The 22,841-nt window shown below is 40.9% G+C and overlaps 1 protein-coding gene across 4 annotated transcripts in view; it reads right to left on the bottom strand.

The window, feature by feature from the left end:
• Window positions 1-22,841, bottom strand: part of PARVB (parvin beta) — a 59,084-nt gene that overhangs the window by 12,676 nt on the left and 23,567 nt on the right. For 3 of the 4 annotated variants that reach the window (XM_009279054.2, XM_009279052.2, XM_009279051.2), the window contains 7 exons: window positions 17,668-17,770; window positions 14,171-14,311; window positions 13,175-13,290; window positions 7,410-7,468; window positions 5,691-5,710; window positions 3,873-3,934; window positions 1,510-1,578 (listed from right to left, as the gene is read on the bottom strand). In XM_009279054.2, the coding sequence (XP_009277329.1) occupies window positions 1,510-1,578; window positions 3,873-3,934; window positions 5,691-5,710; window positions 7,410-7,468; window positions 13,175-13,290; window positions 14,171-14,311; window positions 17,668-17,770 (570 nt within the window). The remainder of the gene's footprint in view (window positions 1-1,509; window positions 1,579-3,872; window positions 3,935-5,690; window positions 5,711-7,409; window positions 7,469-13,174; window positions 13,291-14,170; window positions 14,312-17,667; window positions 17,771-22,841) is intronic. The other variant, XM_009279053.2, reaches the window with a different exon arrangement.

Raw genomic sequence — 22,841 nt, 5'->3', positions numbered from 1 at the left:
TTTTTCAATTTAAAAAAAAAAAAGACTTCCTGGGAAACATGTTTGCACATGATATACTCCCAGTCCTACTACTACAGTACCTGGTCATTTCAACCACAATCCCTCTTAAGTTGTGTGTGTTGACATTCAAATCTCTGCCCTCAATCAGAACTTGAAATTGTCCCCCCTGTCACAGGTAGGAAGTTTAACTTCACAAAATAATTTTTTTTTTCCAAGTCAAAATAAATTGTTTACAGTTTCAGTAAATACTAAATAATATACTAAATAGTTTCAGCAATACTATTCAGTATTCCTACCACATAGGACAACTACTTACTGGCTAAGGGGAGTAATGTGATATCTATCTATCTATCTGTCTATCTATCAGACTTCTCACTTGTAATCCTCATATGGCGTTATGTGACATCCTCTAACCTTTTCAAAAATAAATTGTTGGGTACTTCCAAGGCATTAAGCAACAATGTCTTGTGACAGATCAGATCCAGTCACCCATTTATTTCAGCAAAGCTACAAAATAGCAGTGAATGATTGGTATTAAACTAAGCCAGGCTCAAACCAATTACCCATATTCCTGGTATAATTCTCTAGATTCCGTATTTATTTTTTTGCTGTGACAATAAGATAACCATCTCTCCACAGTTCAGTGAACTCTGGAAAGAATATCTGCTTCTGCTTAGCCAAGCCCATGCCTGAAAATTGCTTAATTTTATCTGTAAAGTGAGAACTACCCCACTGATGCTGAAATTCACACTTATTTAAGGTTTCCAAGCATACTCGGTACCCAGTTCTGTGCTAAAGACAGAGGACTCCTCAGAGCAGATGGTGGTGGTTGACGGACGACTCTGCTAGCTTGAAACAAACTAACCTGGATACAACTGGCAGTCAAGCCACTGCAGTACAGGAGCTCTGAGTCGTTAATCCACACTGCTGAGAAGCAAGCACAGTGCATGTGCTCACAAGATAGCAGGGTAAAGAGGAGGATATGAAGGCCTTTGCTGCAACAGCAAAATTGTTTCCAGTCCCACTTTGATGTGATCAAAGCTAGCACTGGTATCTCTGTGATGAACTGCACGCTGCAGTCCACGCTCCTCCTGGGAGCCCCAGGCAGCCAGCTATTAAGAGCTTATGCCAGTTCATCATGAACCCTCACAGCTAGAAAAGACACAACCCACCACCCACCCACAACTATAGCAACTGCTTTGCAGCACTCCACTTTGATCCGAGAGACAAGCTGCCCTGAAATCCAGCCATATTCTACAGTCATTAATATGACCCTATTAAATATCCAAGAATTTCACCTTATAATACAAATCAACAGCAATATGAAGTACATGTAAACATGAGTAAAGGAAGCAAGCATCAGTGAATGTCATTGCTACTTAACAGAGCCCTGATCCCATAAATTAACATGCCCAAAGATAAACAGTTCTATAATAAGGTTTTATGGAGCGAGAGCCTAGATTTGCAATTTACACAGTTAGTTACATACAAAAAGACAAAGTCTCCTACCTGGGTTTCTAACTCCGTCACTTCCAAATTCAGTTTATTCAAGTGTTTGTTCACAAAGGTGATCAGAGACTATAAAAGAAAACACCAGAACCAGTGATGTTATACACTACAGTCAGTGCCTATGTGAAAGGGTTAACATAATCTTTTAAGACTTTTTTTTAAGCTTAATAAATATCCATGTGTGCTATTTGCTTTTGCATAAATAAGTACATAAAACCGAAAACAACTCAGTCGTATAGTCATTTTTGTTGCACCATATGCCAGAAGTCACCAGATGGTGCTATTACATACAGCTTACTAGTTATTTTTTCTAGCACATAAAGCGTACTTTAGTGTCCTGGGAAAAAGCAGTGATGACATTGGTTCTTTTGTAGGTTCTTTGTGAAGATGAAGCAAGCAGTAGGTGCATTTATTGTCCACACTAATCTCTTCAGGTTCTTGGAGAAGATCCACTGCCTGGGAGCAAGGCATCAGCAGCACTGAGCTAAGACTCCCAAGAGAAGATGCCAACAGTACGCTGTTCTGCACACACCTCTGTTCCTGGAGTGATGTGTGCATATCAATTAGCAAATTAGTCAGGATGTAACCCAAGTCTGGCATTTCTATTCCCGCAGGAAGCAGACATGCTACTATGAGCCAGATAGTGCTAATGTATTGGAGCACAGACATCTGCCAGCCTCCTTAAAACACTTCCAAAAGGGACACAGAGTTGGGTGTTAACACTTTTATTGCATGGATAGAGTTAACTTAATTCTCTATCAACTTTAAAAACACTCTTCTAGAAGACGTTTCAGACGGGAAAGATATAATCTTCCAGAGACTTCAAAGCATTATTTTAAATGCATACATCCTCTTGTTTCATACGAAGCAAAGGGACAAACTACGACACTGATCTTTGCATACTACTGTTTGTGCTGGTTTTGGCTGGGATAGTCAATTTTCTTCCTAGTAGCTAGGATGGGGCTATGTTTTGGATTTGTGCTGGGAGCAGTGTTGATAACACAGGGATGTTTTCGTTACTGCTGAGCAGTGCTGACACAGAGTCAAGGCCTTTTCTGCTTCTCACCCCACCCCACCAGCGAGCAGGCTGGGGGTGCACAAGAAGTTGGGAGGGGACACAGCCGGGACAGCTGACCCCAACTGACCAAAGGCATATTCCACACCATATGACGTCATGCTCAGCATATAAAGCTGGGGGAAGAAGAAGGAAGGGGGGGGACGTTCGGAGTGATGGCGTTTGTCTTCCCAAGTAACCGTTACGCGTGATGGGGCCCTGTTTTCCTGGGGGTGGCTGAACACCTGCCTGCCGATGGGAAGCAGTGAATGAATTCCTTGTTTTGCTTTGCTTGCATGTGCAGCTTTTGCTTTCCCTATTAAACTGTCTTTATCTCAACCCATGAGTTTTCCCACTTCTACCCTTCCGATTCTCTCCCCCATATCACTGGGCGGGGGGAGTGAGCGAGCGGATGTGTGGTGCTTAGTTGCTGGCTGGGGTTAAACCACGACACTGTCCTAATAAATAGCTTAACAGTCATGTTGGAACTAGCTGATTGAACAACATGGTGTCTCTTCCTTATGTGTTCTCTAAAACTAACAAGAGCTGGCAGAGATCAACAGCTACTTTACCCCTCTGCTCTGCCTAGCACAAAGAGCCATGTCAAGAATATGTCTAGATAGGTGCGCTTTGCGATGATGCTCAGCCTTGGAGGAAAGACCAAAGGACCATATGAATTAGCGTTAAGTAGAAGAGCCCTGGGACAAGCAACCCTTCTGTAAAAGCTTTGTATTTAGCAAACTTATTTATGGATGAATCACATTTCAGGGTACTGTGGAAAACATCTTCCAGTTGTGGAAGATCATCTTTAGTACAAGAATGAGCTGAAACCCAAACAGCGAGTGCTTCCTGGGGAGACTGAGGTTGAAGACACACGCATGACTCCGGCTGCTACTGAGCCTAGTGAAGGGGTCACCACCGCCAGCCGCTCATTAGCCTACAGCCCAGCCCCTCCTCGCTGGAGGACAGCACCTGGGATATAAAAGCATGTACAATTGTCCAGTCAGAATAATCTGTATCACTGCGAATACTTTGCAGAGTAGCTTTTCCTAATCTGCATCATTTTGATTGAATCTAGCACTGCTACCTAGAAAAGCCTTGGTCAATAAGCCAGAGTAATGAGACAAGCCTGACCGAAGCCAATGAATCCAGGTATCACCTGGCTTTGAAACAGTGATCTTTGGGGGACAAACATCCTTTTCGCTATTTCAGAATCCTCTTCTGCTATTTTCCAGATCTTTCTGGATATCTTTCCAAAAGCATAAGAAAAAAGCAATGTAGAAAATAAAACTTGAATTTTATTTTTTACCTTTTTGACTACGCTGAGTTTGTCTGGTGCATGATCAAAAAGTGTGTCAAAGGCATCACGCTCTGGTTTTAGGGGGGGGAAAAAAAAAAAATCAATACACCTCCAACAGACAAGTATGGGAAGCAGGTTATGTGTCCCAAGCTTAAAGGTCTTTCTCAGAAAGCCATGTAACAGAGACTCAAGCTAAAAATTATCACCCTATTTTGGTGTCGAACTAAATGCCAGAGCGAACTTCCCTGGGAATTTTAGAGAGAACTCAAAATAAACACATCATTCACTGATTTCCCTTTTCTGCCATTCATAATTGGTACACAAAATATGTAGGTGGAAGAAAAATTAAAATGAAACAGAAATTTTGGCTATGCCCCAATCCTGGCTTAAACAATGAGCCACTGAACCATCACGTTGTTTTGGTGCACCACAGCTGCAGTGATAGCTATGGTTGCATCCTCTGCTCAGCGTGAAAATCAGATATTCAGTTGGTTAATTTAAAATTACTGGTAGTACCTCTGACTTCAGTAAAGCTTAAAACTGAACACGAGTGAAATCTGATTCAGCAGTGTATGAAAAGCAAAGCTTACGTACAGTATGAAGATTTAAATTACGTTTAGACCTTCAAAGCTTTGTATAACAATATCTAATCCAATCTAAAATCTACTAAATTGACTATATTAGTGCAACATTTCACATTGTGGCAGCTTTGGGCTGACTGAAATTTTCCAAACACTGAGTTTTTTGGATGACAACTGTCATCATCAGGTAAAACAAGAAAAAATTAGAAATCTAACCAATTGCAGTTGCATTTAAAAAAAAAAAGGCACAAGAAATGCTGGAAAAGTATGCAGGTTTTAAGCTGTCAAAATTGTCAACATAGTCTTTATCAGTTTTTCCAAGTTCAAATTCTTTTTATTTACAGAACACATTTTAATAGTTTTCTATTGTTAAATAAATAAACATATTCATTATCCAAATTCTTTTGGTATCTGAAGATATGTTATTTAGCCCCTATAGCCCCCTGATATTACTTATTTTCCGAGAACGTTATTAATTATTAATGTAGATACTCTGCAAGAGGAGAAACAGTAGTGTTCACATACTATAACTGGGGAATAGAGAAACTAAATGACTTGTTCTTCATCACACGCAGTCCTTTACATGAGCCCACATCTCTTCGGTGAGAAGTGACTTAATGCCACTAACAAAACTAAATGCAAAAAGAGAAGTCTCTCAGCAGCAACACCAAAAAAATTGGCTTTTGTTTAGAAGACCAGATCTACGGTTGGTAAGGTCTAAACTCTAAAATCTAGTGAACATGGAGGAGATAAGATACTCCATGCAAAGGAATTAGAGAGGGCTGACTGGTCGCTGAAAGTGCATAGATAAACAGAGCTTTCTTAGACCTCGTACCATACACCTTTGCTTCAGTCATTTTCATGTATTCATTTATATATAAATTAAGTGGTCACATTATGAAGAAGGTGTAACTCTTATTGCTGGGGGTTGCAAAGATTTTTACTTGAAAGCCACTTAACAACAGTACTAGGAAATACTGCTCTGTGCAGCATTTTCACTATTCATTCCTTACAAATGAAAACAAATCAACAGAGACCAGTCTAAAGAGCACAAGCAGTATACTGGATGATCTGGTTCTACCCATTATGGTCCATCTGTGTGGAGTAACAAAACCTGCCCCTGCAATACATTCCAACCGCGCGGAATTGCTCAATCCATTGTCTTGATCTGCTGAAGGAAAACAGACAAGATTTCTGTGCCTGACATAAATAAAAAAAAATCTTCAGAGTCAACTTTGTTACTTACCAAATCTTCCCATCATCATCCTGCAAGTCAGAGCATTCAAAAATATTGGGTTAGTTCATGAATAATCACTTTGAAAAGACAAGACGATGGGCTTAATGGCCCTCTTCCTGCAAGAGGCAGAGGGCTAACCACTCCTACCAAGTCAGGAGGCTGAGCATGTCGCAGACCAGACCCAACGTGCTGTAGGAATGTCCCCAGCAGACCATCAGTGATGTCAGGGAGATACATTTGAAATGAATGGAAACGTGTAATTCTGTTTTACACATAATTATGATTTCTTATGCATAACTATTTTTATGATGAAGAGTGAATGAACAAATGTACTTCTGTGTACAGTTTCCACAAATAATAGTCATCAGACGCTTCACCACACAGCTCAGAAGGAGCAAGGCTATCTATCTCACTTTAATCTGTTTTCTCTGAAGAAAGAAAACATACATCATATCTGGATAATATGTAAATAAAACTGCCACATATGAATTATATACACAGCCAGTGACATCACCAGACATATGCAGATGTTTATCAGCTGAGAATCAGGCCCTGATTTGCACAGAGGAATTTGAAAGTATTCAATGAATGTTGGATTCTGCTGATCACTGCATTTTCCATAGTTACACTTATATCTGGGTATGCAACACATTAAACAGTAAACCTCTTAATATTGTGTAATATTAAATAACTTAATAAAATACATGTATAAACACACATGCAAATCTGTAAACATCTTTCTTGCTAACAAATGTCTAAACCCCACTCCACAGATTACATCTTACAAACCACATCTGAAGGAGAGGACAAGCTAACTACATTGTTCAAGAGCATAGGAGCGAGGGGAGGAATTTTGGCCCGCAAACTTGAGGCAGAGCTCTGATCCTACAAAAAACACTATGAGATCTTTAATGTCCACACAGAGGTGTTATGATCTCATTTTTGAGCGTTTCCGTCTGAAAGATCTTCCCCACTGAGCTAGCCACATGGTACTTCATTTATCTTCAAAGTCATGGAAAGCTGAGCCAACTCTACAGGGAGCCAATACACTGATAAACTGAAGGAGGGCTCATGTAAGCCCCTCTTAGAAGAGTTGCCTTCAGGCCACGTGAAGGAAAATCTCAGCTTTTATTTGCAGCCAAGTGCATGTCTAGCCTTCTTCTTATAAAAAGGACTGTAAAAACATAAAGCAAAGTAATTTGTTGCAAAAACTGGAGAGGAAAGAGGTTTATTTATTTAATTTATTTTTGCTGAGCTCTAGTCCTGAGGCACTATTGAAAACAGAGATCATCTCTCCTTACAATTTTAACAGGGTATCACTTGAGTTTTGAGAGGTATTTCAAAGAATTGCCTTTTGTCAAACTAATTCTTCCCCAAAATAGCTACATTGGCCTTTTACTTGAGAGAGGCAACAGCACTGGGCAGAAATTAGTTATATATGGCTACCTCCAGAAGGCAGGGGAAAAAAAAAGGCCCACAAAGGTCACTTTCAATGAACTATTCGGTTAAAAGCTTCTGTAACACAAGAATGTCAAGACGACACTTTTCTCCTTTGTAACATATTTCCAGAGACCAAGTTATTTCTATATCGTTAAAAAAGCACCACATTAAGGGATTTTGTTAATTTAGCAGGGGCAGGGGGAAGATTAAGTCTCTTTTTCATCTTTGTAAATGGTCTCACATCATGCACCACAGACACACTCCAAAGCTAAAGTGGTTTGTGCTTACTCTGTTGTAGTCGTCAGCTCCTCTGTAACATGAGTGGTCTGAAGGAGGCCTTCGCGTTTCTGGAAAGGAAGACGGAGTTAGAAACTGAGATGGCATTAATACAGGAGAAGTTCATTAGGGGCTCTGCAGCATTCAGCATCTTTCAGAATCCCAGAGGAGAAAACTGGATAAAGCGTGCTCGCTAAGTTTTGTAGAGGTAGAGGTGAAACAGCTGACACAGGAGGGCTCACTCCCAGAACGGTGGCATTTATGAGGCTGACAGCCAAATGATGTTTGGGAAATGTGTGTGTATATATATATATTTTGTTTGTTTGTTTGTTGGTTTTTTTCCCCCCCCAGCCAACAAACTCGCTAACAATTCTCCTCCTGAGAGTCAAGATCGTGCCTGGAACACAAAGTAGAGAGACTTTGTCAGCCCCGTCTTAAATTCCCCAAGTGCACTCATTCATGTCACAGTGTCAACCAACAATTTGACACAATTGGCAGTCTGGCTCTCTGGAGAGGTCTGGGGCTGAAGTAACATGGACAGCTGCCCCCAGGTCAGGGCTGTGCCGGCAAAGCCCTCTGGGCATGAGGGCAGCTCTCCTAGAGCAGGCATGTTACTGAGGCCACCAGCCACACGCCTGTCAGGAACACATCCACCAAGGAAAGGTAGGGAGCATAAAAAGCCCAACAAGTGATTTCACAACGAATAGTATTTCCCTGTTAGCAGGTTTTCTCTCCTTGGGATAATTTTCTGCATGAATAAGGAGTCTCCTACCCAACAGAGAGTTAGCATGCAGTGAGACTCAGTTTCAAAACAGCTGTATAACAGCTTCCCCGGCCGTTAAGACACAGCCCCCTCATACAGGTGGGGTCAAATGTTTCTGAGCCTCTCCAGAGTTTTGGAGACATAGCATGTGCCTCTCAGAGGCTGGAAGTGCTTTTACCTGAGTCAAAAACTTTAACATCTCTATGGGTCCCTTCCAAAACTATGGGATATAGCCTTATGCCTGAATGGAGGAATTTCTTTCCTCCCTTCTCTACACTTAAAAAGCTGACACAAAGAACTCAAATCTCAGCAGCCATCTAGGAACCGTGTCTGTCAGAATGACTTATGGCAGGGTTAATAAAGCTGCTAGCTCAGGTAAGCAGGGAAACCACCCCCCCAGGCACAAGCTCCGTACACATATGCCATCTCGATCATTTTCACCAGCTGAACCCCAAACAAGAACTTATTAGGGAGAACAGCTTTGAAGAGAAACACATCCTTCCCCAGAAGCAATCTAAGAAATAAAAATTGAAATCTAAAAACCAGTAAGAAGAACTCCTGCCCTTCCACTCCCTCCTTGACGAATGAAGGCAGCGCTGCTTTCTCAAGCCACTACCCATGGAGCCTGGCTGAATGCACGGTGGGAGCCATGGTCTCCCATCGCTGTGCTGTTACAGCTCCGTGCCTGAGCTGGGCCCTGTGTTAGATGCTGCCAGCTGGCCACGTCTTCACAGCCCCTCACTTCTCTGTCATGCATACATCTCATCCTGCTCCCCCGAGGGAGCCACGGGAACAGCGCCAGAAGGTTTGGTGAAACAAGCCAGGATGACAGCATTGACGGAAAAATGAGGAAGAGTCTGATAGGGCAATGTTTTCTTGCATACAAAACAACGTTGTCTTTATTCCATCCCACTACATCTCTGCTTTATTAACACAGGTTTCTGGACCTTCCAGGCACCACGTACACCAGGGAGAAGATGCTATAAACTGTGAACAGAAACTCAGTAAGTGGTGACTAGTGAATAATGCCTCCAAATGCCTGATAAGAAAGAGGAATGGATGCCAACACTGATTCCCCAATAGGTAGAAATGGCAGCATTTCTGCGCAGTCTCCTCCGAGGCAGCTGAGCATGCTGCTGGCACAGCAAGCCTAGGTCCCTTGGCCTTGCAATCCAAAAGCAAATGTCATTCTTTGATAAAACTTTGATTCCTCGCACCACTGCCACCAGACACATTTATTCTTCATCCTGCCTTGCCTCTGACCTTTCAGTCTGCAACTCAAGACTACAAGGGAATTACTGTAAAAATACCTCAGATCTCCCAGCAGCACCAAGGTGGGACATGCTGCAATTTTAAAAATGAGGATGAAGAAAGCTAAGTGCAAAAGATGGCAGTTCCTGAGCCTTGCAAAAATAACCAACGCAGTGAGCCTTAAGAACAATTTTTACACTTATTTCTGAGAACGTTTTTGTTTTCCTGAATTAGGGTATTTCTTCATCATGCAAGTTTACGTTTCAAATATCAGGCAGTAGAGTCAGCTGGAAGAAAAATCTCAGGATTTTCAGTTCACACTGGAAGCACACACTGAAACCACGAAGTTTCTCTCCTCCCTGCCCTCACTGAGGTGGGCTGGAACAACAGGCACATGCTGAATGACACCAGTATTAAAACATGTATCATCTTAGACTCTTAACTCAGCACTTGGAGTAGCTATCAACAGGATCTTAACTAGAAGACCCACCTAAACCCTTGCTCTGCTAGGACATGTATAACCTGGACATATATTGCCATGATTACAAAATTTTCTATTATTTCACACAAAAAACACCAAGAAAACCAATTCTGGAGGTTGATTTCAAAAAGGTTTGAAAGTAACTAGGTTTCAGGGACTCTACTCTTGAGAGGGGCTACCTCATGGTGCCCCTTATAAAATAATATAAACAAAAGTGTTTTTCTGCTGAGTTAGTCTTGTCGTTGTTCTAGGTAATATTGACAGACAGATAGATAGGTAAAGGTTCTTCCTGCCAAGGAAGGTAAAGCAGAAAGTCCTCTCCAAAACGCTTGTGGGTTTCTGAGCAAACTATACAGTGCAGGACCAAAAAAGGATAGTGTTTTGTTTGACAGATACAGATCTTTCTCAGACTCCAAATTAACTATTTTTAATTTAAAAAAATACAGCACCTTAGGAAAGTCTCAGTCTGTCACCTCAAGATGCTAAAGGAGGTGAAGAATTTAAGGGAAGGGCAGCATCACCACCAGTCTGTGGAGATCTTGATAAATACTTTCCATGTAGCACAGTGCTGTCACAATATTATCTCATTTTATGGAGCAGGACACTAAAAATTAGAGAAGAAAAAGCCAAAAACACTTACACAAGCTAATAAGGTATTCTGCATTGCTCTGGGATGGGCTATGGAAATGCACACAACTTGGCTAAGCAGTAACTTGCTAAACCAGTATGACTCTCTTATTTTCATAGTGTAAGCACAGTCCCTCTGGGCAAGAAGCAACTCATGCATCTGCACAGTGTGAGGACGGCTCAGCAAAGTTGACAATGATAATCCTAAGCGCCAAAGTCACCCATGAAAGTAAGACTTAACTAGTTTTGAAAATTTCAAGTGTGGGTGTGTTCTTGCACAATACTCCCACAACATCTTGCAAGGTTTTCTTGCTACGGGGTCAATTCTGCAAAGCTTACAAAGAAGTCACTTAAAAACCTGTTGATTAATCCCCTTAAATGCCTATTCAAGCAAGAAGAGGCATTTAAACTAAAACCTCTCAGAGCAGACATCTTATGTTAATTGTGATCTAGTTTGACAGAACCCTAATCTTTATTGGGATCTGTAATAAGAAATCATTTAACAATAAATTGATAATTATAATAATAACAACCTTCTTAATAATAGTTTCTTACTTGGATTAGGAACAATATTAACCTCATTACTATTCCGTTTGTCATTAGTATAACAAAGGCTAAACAAAATCCATTTAAAGAGGTCTGTGTTACTGAACCAGCATGTATTTTTAAACTAGATTATGGATGCTGAACTACAAAAATTCAATTTACCAAACTATAAGGCAAAAGTTACTTCTTCCAGAAGAAACATGCTTCAGTTTATACTGTGCCTTGCTTTCCATTTAAATAAACAAAGCTGAAGAGTTGCAAGCTTTTCCTAGCAGTGGGATAGGGGGGCTGAAACAAGCCTTCTCTTGCACGGGGCCAGCTGAGGTAGGCTCACAGCCAGCAGTTGCCGTAACCATCTCCAGGACTCCAGGCTCCAGGTCCAAGAGCAAGAGCTTACAGCCTCTCGAGCTTAAATTAACTCTCATTGCTCTGACACCTTCAGGCACTCCCTTGCGGACACAGGAGTTGCTCTTTCTCTCTGTCTTTCTTTCCCTAGTTTCTGTCGGCCTTTATCCCATCATGTCTTCACCTCAGCCTTGTCTTAGTCTCAAGATGCAGGGACTCTGGTGAACCAGATGCTCTCAGTAGGTGTCTTCTCTATATCCCTCCAACAGGAAAAGATGTGAAAACACCTTCTCCACAGCCTTCCCTCAGCTACAGAGGTGGAGGGTCCTGAAGCTTGAACTAAGGACAAGGAAAGGGAGGCTTTACCTCTTTACCTAAGGTTTTTTTCTGACTTAGCAGTTACAGAAGACACTTCACTGTACTGGGCAGAAGGAGACTTCTAGCAGACTTTTGACCACCTTATATTTACATTTTCTTCCTTACCTTTCCAAGACAGTCAAAAGAAATTTAAAAAGAAATTAGTCTCCTATTTACGTTCATGTTACTTTATACCAAACTCACTGTTCTTAAAATGAATGAACTACAGCAGCCTGAAAGCAGTTCAAAATCACCTCTTAAAGATAATACATACATTTATTGTGAGCCAGGAAGTATCCACCAATTACTCATTTACATCACACCCTGTACCCCTAGAGCATTCAGGCAGGCAGCCTGGAAAATGCCATTATTTAAATGTAAAGCAAAATGAGGTTTGCCTAATCAACCACCATGCAATCGCATCTTGTAAGGGGATCCACATTTGCAAAACAGAGTCCGAGATCGCTTTGTCTTCTTTATTCTTGAAAGGAAACCTACTACAGCCTGACAGTTCTAACAGTAAATGACACGTACGGAAAGCACTTCCACAGCCTGCTGCCAGCAGCTGAGCCTGCCTTGCAACAGCAGCGCTGAGCACCACAGCAAACAAGTCACGGCATGATCAGAGTGCCAGCTGGAACAGCTCTGCCTGGTGTTTCAACAGCTGTTGAGAAAAGCTGGGTTCGCATGCTATGGGCTGTACTGCCGCAGGAGCTTTGGTTGGGATAGAAGGCAAGATAAAAAGCAAGAGTACATATGCTCCTATAGTAGAGTCTTTGTAGAGTAAAAAGAAATGGTCAACAGCAAGCCGAGAAAGGAATGACTAGAGCAATATCTAGGGCAGGAGGGAAGAAGTCACAGTTCCTCAGGTCAGATCTCTTCTCCATATCTAAGGAAAGCTGACAAACACAAGGCTGTAAAAGAAATTATGAAAGTCTATTAGCATGCCAAGGAAAACAACATGTCTAAGTCTGCATAACAAGCCATTGAGGAAAAACAACATCAGTAACAGGCTTCCCAGACTAAGGAGATTCTATGTGCTGAAACTCCTTTCTGTGCTGTTTGTGTTTCAATGGCTGCTCTACAGAAAATGCATTGCAAAAACCATTTACCAAAGTGCCAGAAATTACAGACACAACTCTCTCTCATACAAAATCCCAGCACATGTTTTTAGCTTGATGTAGCAAATGGTGGTCCCAAACATATTAAAGATCTGATGTTCTCAGGATCACAGTTAAGCACACCAAAAATGTGTTCCCAGGACTGGGACTCACTAAACAACTGGGACAAGAATTTTCTAAATGACAAGAAATTGTGGGGCAATGGATGGGAGCAGCCAAGTACTGCAAAAGCAGAGTGATAAACAATGATTGTTCTGATCAATTTCTCTTATGAGTTCATACTCACCCGTACAACTACCACTTGTACAGACACATGTTCAGGCAGTCGAATGGGAGCCCGGAAATGCATTGCCAAAGCTACCAGAAGGTGAAGAATGGAAATCAGATTCTTGCCATGGATTGCTGCAGAGAACAAGGAAAATGAAGCAAATAAAAGAATACTGAGGCTTTATTTTAAACAAACAGCTCTGGGAAAAAGGCAGGAAAAAGGCAGTGAAAAATGCCTTTGGTGAACACAGTCTTTTTTCTTTTTATCCTTCTTCCTCTTTTTCCTAAATTAACAAGGCCTACAATATAATTTTACAGGTAGCAAAGCCTAGATTCAACCCTCCCTTTAAGTTACATGCCTAACTTAGGAGTCTAAACACTTCACCTCCCTCTCTAGTCAATGAAGACAGGCAGATTCAATCACTTGCCTTCCACTGTACTGGAGAATACTGGAGAAATCTGCTTTTAGCAGACTTCCAAAGTGTTAACACAAGCTCTCCTGGCTGTAAGAGATGAACCCCACTCACTACCTAGGTGAAGGGACTTCTCAAATTCCATTCTCACTTTCGGATTGTAACAGGCCATGCTTGAACAGAGAGCACTTTCTGCTTAGCCCGTCAGAAGGTGCATCCTCCAGCAGGATGCAGGATCCTTTTACTCTCACTGTGGTGGCCTGAAGGATTAGACCACCCTCTAGTACTTGAATGGCTAACACATTTCTCCTATCTGTAGGGATTCAAATTCAGGAAGCAAACAAAAAACTTTCTAGTGAAAGCATATCCTTAAAGGAACAAATTACTTCAATTATCCCATAGCCATGTACATCTGTCCTTAAACAAAGACCACGGAAGAAGGTACCAGTTACAATCCATACATGGATGTGGTAACAGCCTCTGTGCAAATAAGTAAATAATTTTTAAAAACACACTGCATCACAGAGAATATGATCAACCCATTGATTATCATACCCCCCTTGCCTGTGAAGCTGAGACAGAAAGCCTAACAGAGTCCTTACAGTCAACGTTCCACTTGATTGTCCAGCCATGGGGTCGGAGTAAATCATGGACAGCTTCCAGGACCGTCTGCAACTTTTGTTTCTGACCAATTTCAGACTGCGTCACTTCTGCCACATTCAGTTTACGGTCAGCCAATTTTTCTGTATTTGAAAAAAAACCCAACAAAAAGAACAGGCAAAATCAGATTAAACAAGGGCCTGAGTGGGAATAACGAGCACAGAGCACTGGGCAGAGCTGGACTCTGCTAGAAATTTTCCAAGAGAATGATTTTCCTCAGAAAGCAAAATAGCTGAAAGCAAACCTTTCATCAAAGTGTGTCAATTCCAATAAAACCTGTGATAGGAAACTGGTACGGGCTGGCAGAACATGCTCATCAATCAGGTGTCAAAATATATAACAACTTTCAGATGGGCACCAAGTTAGTAATAATATTTATTGTACCTCCCATCTTCTTTCACTGCTGAAAAGCATTTGGCACAACACAGCCTTCACTACACAAGGAATCTGCACAGGTTTAATGGACTTTTTGAATAACAAGTTAATTTATGACAAAAAAGGGGAAATATTGCGTGAACATTTACTTCAGCTTGATAAGCTTTATTTCAGATTAGCTGAAGGTATGAATTTAAGCTAAAGCAAACTTTGCCTCCTCAAACCATCAAAAGTCATAGACTCGTATGACCCACAGATTTGTACCGGCTTAGTGAAACTAATTTAAAGAAGTAAGTTGGTACAATCTTGTCATGTTGTTATGACATTGTCACATCATGGTTGATTACTTCCAAAAATGAACTAATGTAGGAAATTTTGTAAAATGCCATTACTAAACTTTTAATTCTGTTCCTGTAATATAATTATTTGTTGCCAAAGTCTTAGACAAGTCATTCTTCTCTTCCACTGCATTGTGGCCTTTGCCAAAGAAACAAGAGCTGAATTTCTCTAAAAAAGAAGAAAGAGAGCTGAGGAAGATGGGGTAGAGTCCTCCAGCCACCAGAGCAATGAGAGCAGCTGATCTCTTTTCTCCCTCCACCCTGGGGAAAAAAACGGTCAAACTCACTGTGCTGCTGGGACTAGGAGGTCAGGACTGGTTGAACATATTCCAATTATATATTATTATTCCAGTCTTTAAAACAAAAAAAACATACTTCACCAAAACTGTTTTCACAAAATGGGACGGGCTTCAACTCTAAAGATTCTTTCAGAAACATTTCTGAGTTGTCAAAAGCTATTATTCCAATAATGGAAATATTTCTGCTCTCAAGTTCAAGAGTATGTTTCTTCTGGACATTTTACCTAGCTGAAGATATACTTATCTATTTTTTAAAAAGTGACAGAAATACAAAAGTACTTTAATAACCCAAACAGAACAGACTTGCAGGTTATCAACTCACAAATACTTTGAACATTTTGACTGTTTCTATCAATTTACAGTGGGAAATCTTTATCAATATTTTAATAATATTAATGGGAAAAATGTTCTTTAGCCAAGATGTCTCTGAATCTTTTTTAAGCTGACTACCAAAACATGTAAATATTATTTTAAATTATTTTAGATGTTTTTTAAAAACTTATACTACAAGATTCATTTTTTGGTCACGTGTTATGGCTCCTATCTATTCTCAGCCCAGGTTAGCCGCCAGTCAGCAAGCAGAAACTTATTTCCTTTCACCCTGACACCATGTGTACCAAGCCACTCCAGCCTCTCTGAGTGGCACTACTTGTACCTTGATAAAATCAACTAAACAAGGAGCTCCACCTCAATCAGTCAGACAGCCATTTACTAATCTCTTACTCCAAAGTGCTTCAAAATAAGCCCACTGACAAGCTGTTGTCTTTCATCTTTTTTTTGTGTCTGCCTATCAAGACAGATGTTCTTGAAACATCTCTAAAACACACAAGGAATTATTAACTACTGCTTGAAGTTTAATGACCCTACTTTGTTAGCCTTTCCTGCAGGCACCAGAAAAGAAGACTTGCACAACAGAGGGCTGACTTAATTCTGAGGCCTTGAGCATCAGGAGCACCACCACAAGCATGACATGCTTTGCCTCTTGCATCAATGAGACAGCATGAAGATGGATAGATTCAGTAATATAAGTCTTGCTGAAGAAACCAAGACACCACTGAAGAACACAAGATTGGGGCTGAGTTGTGATAGCTTCAGGTCAGGGGAGAGGCATTTGCTCTCCAGTCAGAGGCTCAACAGGAAGAAAACAGGAAAAACCAGTCCAGTTGAAGTCTCAGGCTGCAAAATGTACATGCCCACCTTTCCTGCTGTAAGATATGCTAAGTCCAACTGAGCTACAGATGTACGTATGTATGTACAACTAAGCACTTTCTAAATGTCTGCAGGCCTGAGGGTGGAACCATGGCCTCCACAGGGAGCGTAAGAAAGCAGTGATACCTATGACAGATGGCTACAATGAAATGCACTACCACCTGCTGAAACAGCAGTGTCTATATGTTAAGAAGTATAACTGTATTCACACAAATACTCCCCAGCTAAAATTAACTCTACACCCCTGCTCCTCACTATGTCTGGAGGGTCCCAGCTGCAGTCTAACCAAGCAGTGTTAAAAGTACTCTTGTTTTATTCCTCAAGTTATTTTTGAAGAGTTTTAATTGCACACCAAGTTAATTGTTGTTAACCAATTTTAAAAGCTTGTGAATGTTCATGCTGCAGACCTGTTATTTAAGGGGCATATGCAGAAAATTCAGTAAGCAGCATCCATTAGCACCACTAGGTCCTCTTGCCCCACTCTGACACATACATCCCACATCCCAGCCCACTCTTGAAAACATGTCATAAGTAAACTGAGAGCAGTCTGACTATCTGTCTCCAAGAAATAGCGTGGATTTACAATGGCACTTGAAGCTTCAAGTCGCTTTGTTTGCTAAAAGCACCCCCATAAATCACTGCATCATCATAAGGTTTTCTCCATTGTGCTTCTTGCGTGAACACACACATTGCAAAGATGTAAGGGGGTTGCAAAATCACAATTGCTTAACTGACTATATCCTTTCAGGAATCATTCGCACATAAGTGCACGTTATGAGTATGTGCCTGTGGCCACGCATTCTCTTTTTCTCATTTTTTTTCCCTAGAAGTAATTCTATCAGGATCTCAAAAAAGCTCTTAGCCCAAAAGCTTTCAGAAGCAAAGTATAGACAAAAGTTTGGACCACATGGCTTCTGCTTGGTCCCCCAGTGTAAACATGAATCTCTTCACCTTTTTTCTGCCACATATTTCAGCTGTCTGGACTATACTTAGTCCATGAAACAGATACCTAGGAATCATCTGGATTTTCTGCCCTTTCAGCGGACAGCCTGAGAAGAACAGATGGAGAAGCTGACACTGTAGCTTTCAGTAAAACAAACTGTATCCCTGGTGAGATGGTGAGTTACTGTACAGAGCTGCTGCTGTCTGCAGCTTTGGAAGAGATTAACTTTGGGCCCCTTCCAGTCTTTGGGGCCGCCTTCTCTTGTGTGAACTCACCTAGCAGCTTTTGCAGCACCTGCCCATCATAAAGGTCCTCTTCAAGCTGTTTGACAATGATTCTCTCCTCCACCAGCACATCATTAATCCAGTCAATTAGAACCTGAAAGTACAGAAAAAAGAGGCAAATGTCTAAAAACCACTGAAATATGTTCCTTCCATTCAAGGCAGTAATCAGGAATATAAAACAGAGCAAGAGTAACCGTATTTATGTATTTCCAAGTTACAGAGAAATAACAAAGAGATGCTTTTGCTCTATTGCTTTTAATTCAGGTCTTGCAGCATGGCAATTTTAGTGCCCTCTACTTTTCCTCTTTAAAATGTCTCCTCATTGCACCAATTCTAAAGCAAGTAGCAACTAGTAGCTCTGCAACAATAACCTTTGCTAGTATCTATGTTCTCCAGGTCCCAAAACTCATGTCTTACCTGTTTTATGTGAACAGCAGACCTGCCAATAGATGACAATAGTCCCACACTCCCACCATGATCTCTACCCTGAATAGATGTGAGTGGTGTACCAGAAAGAGCTTCAGAGGGGAAAGAGTGAACGCTCCTACGAACAGGAGCTAAACAGACCCACTAGCTAGATCCCCGCCATTAGCAACAGGACAAGGCATTTTATCTTAAGCTATTGCAGAATACAGAAGTCCGGAATTAAAATTTTGGTCAAATGGGCCTGATAACCATTCTACAACATATATAATAGTCCCCATATGCTGACTACCATAACTATAAAAATCATTCAATCACCTGCAAAACAGGAATGAACATAAAGAACCTTTAAAAAGAAAAGGAACGGAGTTAAGTTTTCCAGGTGCCAAAGATAATAATTTCCAAACAGTTACAGGAAAAACAGCCTTGACTGTTTGAAGTTGGCAGTAGTGCTTTCCTCTAGTTTATTATTTGGAAAATTAAATTACTTTCACAAAAACAATATGTTTCTGTGGGAAGAGATGCAACGTTAAATCCTGTTAAATCCTTGATTCTATAAGAGGAGAAGAGTATTGCCAATCATAGACATGCAAAATCCATTAACTAGAGCCACCTAAAGCAATGAGCCTCATTTAAAAATTCTGGAGTTTTTAATTTGCTTCATATAAAGTTGTGGATTCTTTAAATTCACTTTCTGATTAGATCCCATACTTCTGCCTCTTCTCGGCATTCATGATGGCTAAGAAAGTTTCAGGGTTTTAATATACAAGAGATTGTGAAACAAAAGCAAATAAACAAAATATAGACAGGCTTGCACTGGAAAACACCCACCTTGGCAATCCTAGGAAACACGAGCATTTGAATATGTTGGTCACAAGGACATATAAGTACTTCAGCCTGGCTACTGAGGTTCATTGGATCTACCAACCTCAGGTAAGTTTTGCTAAGCTGTGTCCACAGAGAAGCTTACAATCCAAACATGAAATACTAATGCTTCATGTACCGCTAATCTTTATCTTTAGTACTTCCAAAGCAAGCTGAAAATATGCAGGGCTGAAACTCAGCTCTAAAAATAGTGTAAGTGGCAAATTTTAGCTGGGTGATATGTCAACCAGTCAATTCATGGAAAGCAAGGATCAGCATCAGTACTCATGTACGTAAATCACTTTTGCCCTCTAAGCTGCCCAGAGGGATGAAAAATCTCAGTAATCAAAATGACTCCTCTAAAGAGCTTTCTTTCAAAATAAAGCTTTTCTGATAAGTTATTCACTAGTCCGTATGAGCAACTTGTATCAAAAGTGGTCTTCTCTAGAGCAGGTAAAGGAAAAGTGGAGGTGACATTTGAAGACAGATGTGGATATACAAAGATGTGCTCTGCACCAGTATTATTGCCCCACTGCTCCCCTGTGACCTTGCAGGAACCTCATCTATCACTTGGGCCATTCCCTCTATCAGATGGCCTCCGCTGTGCGGTTACAGCTACCACCACTGTTCCAACACATGCCGCCAAGTTGTTCCACACTCCCGCATCCACCTAATGCCATTTGTTGGGCAGGAGGATCATACAGTTTCTCCCTGTCCTTCCTCTGCCTCATGCTCCCCTCTTGCAACACCTTTATGGCTTGCACTGCCAATGAATTGACAACCGCACTTCTGCTTGAGCAGCCCAGCCTGCTGGCACACCGGCTACCCCTGGCACCCGGGGTCCTGCCTTGAAAGGGGTATGGCAGCACTGTGCCCTGGCAGGTACAGTCATCCTCTCACTTTGGTCATGGTCACAAGGAACAATGCTGGGAAACCTGTCTCCTGACACATGCTCCAACATGCCCTGGAAACCATCTTGCTTCTGTGTCACACAGCCTGATATATATATACCACATATAGGCAGAGAAAAATGTCAAGACAATTGCTCTTCCTGCGTTTCACCCTCTAGCAGTTCTCAGGATGCCTCTTCAGCAGCCTCTGGATCAGGTAAACTCTCCCTCCCCAGTCCTTCTCCTCTAGATTTAAAGCTAGGGTTTTCAAAAAATCATAACATGTCAGCTATCATCTGGCACAGGGCATCAAGCCTTTGGATTTCCTTTGAAAACCCCAACCAAAATTAGCTCATCAGAGATTATAGCCAGCAAAAGTTAAATGCAAGAAGATGCAGCCTAAATAGTTAGCAGAGCTCTGCTCCGCAGGTGGGGAACCATGACCACATTTGGAGAGAAAACTCCAATCAGCTATTCTTGTCTCTTTCAATCTTTTTCAGGGGATAGAAGGACATTTATGGTAGAGAGCTGGAGAGAAACATTAGACAAGTTAGCAAAGGTTTATCACAGCTGGAAGACAATGAGAAGAGGGATACCATCTTTCATCTCGAAAACCATTCACCAGTGATACAGAAAAGCGAGTCCTAAATAACAAGATACTTTCTTGTCCCAGATCATCCAGAAAGAGATTTTCAAAGCCTGTCAATAAGGTGACTGCCCAGTTCCAAAACAATACAAGTTTGACACACATAGACATCAATAGAAAAACAACTGAAGAAATCAAAGTCATAGAAGATTTAGGTCTTCCATGAGATTTAGAGAGCAGACTTTCAAAAATCATCTGAAGTTCAGCTGAAATTATCATTTGATAATCAGATCCCATTACAGTCCCTATAGGAAGAGGCCAGATTTCCAAAAGTCCTCAGAAGCTTTCTTAAAGGAAGACTCGGGATGCTAAACTATTTGAAACCATTAATAAACATTTTATTTTGTCTGTCCTGCGCTGAATGGTATTGAAGTCAGAATCTAGAAAATGCCAAGGAATTAAAAATAAAAGTCTGGAAGTACCTTCTAACGTAGGAGCCAACATCCCATTACCAAGAGTGTAGGTACACAGGAATCACAAAGTGGCTTTGCGTACAGGGTGTTAAAAAAGGGAAATACTTACACTATGTGCTACTTAAATGTTTCAGAGAAATTTAGCACTGAAAAACTTTTGGCAAAAAAGTACATAAGAGACATACAAATTAAACAAGGTCTAGCCATAGTTATTTTATTATTTTAATAGTTCAGCACCTGAATGAAAGAAAAATACCCCAAAGAACATTCTAACTTCTTTAGTATTCAGACTAGAACTCCAGCTCTGCTAGAAAAAATGAATTTGCAATTTATATTTAAGAAAAAAAACCCCAAGTGTTTTTTTTAACAGCCCTTGAAGACTGGCAAGTGCTGTAATTAAAAACCAAACAAACCAACCCCAAAAATCTGCTGTCCCACCTGTTTGTTTCCTGATTGTGTCTTAATTAGGAACCTGGAAAAATCTTTCTGCACAGAATTTTATTTTAGCTTTTACAAGGGAAATAAAGCACCGTATTGCTTATTGAAATGACGAACATGCAGAAATACTTTCTGTCTCTCTGCTCACAGAAAGTCAGCTCTCCAGTTCTTTGCTTCATGCAAAGACAGAAGCAGAAAATATTCAATAACCTGAATGTCTAAAAATTTAAACAGCTTGATACAGGCAGAGAGTACTTGATGGGAAGCAGACAGATGAAAATATGCTTAACTTTGATCTGTCTGGTCTCACACTCTACCCATTCCTTCATTTCTGTACCTGCACTTCATACATCTGCAGTTCAATATTGCCTTTTAAGCTCAGCCTACATTTGCTGCATTAAATAACAGAGATAAGGGAAACACTGCAGGACTGAAGAAGTGCTTTATTGCAAAGCCTGTTCTCCCAGTATCAGCCCTAACACCATGCCTCCTCTTACATGCAACGGCTGGTGAAGCCACCACAAGCTCCCACATGTAGCTAATGATCCTCAATGCACCTGAGACTCATCTTCTTGTTCAGCACTTGGGGACTCACAAAACAGCATGCTGGTACATGGAAATGTTTGTTAGGTCACTTAACTTGTCATACCTTCATAAAAAGCTGCTTTTCTATAGTCTTCTATAGTATTTGGGATTAGCAGCGTGATTTTAAAACTTTAATACAATATCCTCATGTCCTCAAAACCATACCTGCCCTTTCATGTATATCCATACTCATAAAACATCTCCGAACTGCATCAAATGCTCAGACATGTGCGTTTGTAGTTGTAAAATTTCCAGCAGTGCTTTAAATTCTGACACATCTGTTTATCACATCATTTTTAGGACAAATGCATATGTCTGGTTAAATGAGCCATGTTGCATTACTAAACACTGGGCTGAAAACGAAATTCACCATGAGGCAGACAGCTGAAACAAAAGAGTGCTAGAAATCTAGAAGGAAAAATGAGTCTGCCTGGCTGATTTGGTTTTTTAGTTCATGCAAGATGGGTTTTTACATCAAACTTCACCAGCTTGGTGAAGTATTTTTGTTCTGCAGGCTGGCAGCTCCCACGGCAGTGAGGTACATTCAGATTTAATCTGCAGAGTTCAAGGGCATAAGGACCCCACAGTCGCTGCTATACAGTAATGAACAAAATGAAAAACAAGACAAAATACATGAACACATCTGGCACAATGGGAAAACAGGAAGCCCAGTCACCAAAAACAGCAAAGAAAGAAAACCCTGATTTCAATGACCCTTTTTTCCCCGACTTCTGGACGAATTAGGAAGCAGAGATCGAAGATATGAAAGCTTAACTGGCTTCAGGGTTGAGCATGGAAATTAATATTAAAAATTCATATTCAGGCCTGGAAACTATTGACTAAGCACAAAGCGCTGGCAGCCTGTAAACAAAGAGAAGGCTTCTTGTTTTCAAAAGCAGACCACGG

Source organism: Aptenodytes forsteri, unplaced genomic scaffold, assembly GCF_000699145.1.
Source record: "Aptenodytes forsteri isolate BGI_AS27 unplaced genomic scaffold, ASM69914v1 Scaffold241, whole genome shotgun sequence".
Taxonomy (NCBI): Eukaryota; Metazoa; Chordata; class Aves; order Sphenisciformes; family Spheniscidae; genus Aptenodytes; species Aptenodytes forsteri.
This window is presented reverse-complemented; position numbering and strand designations above follow the sequence as displayed.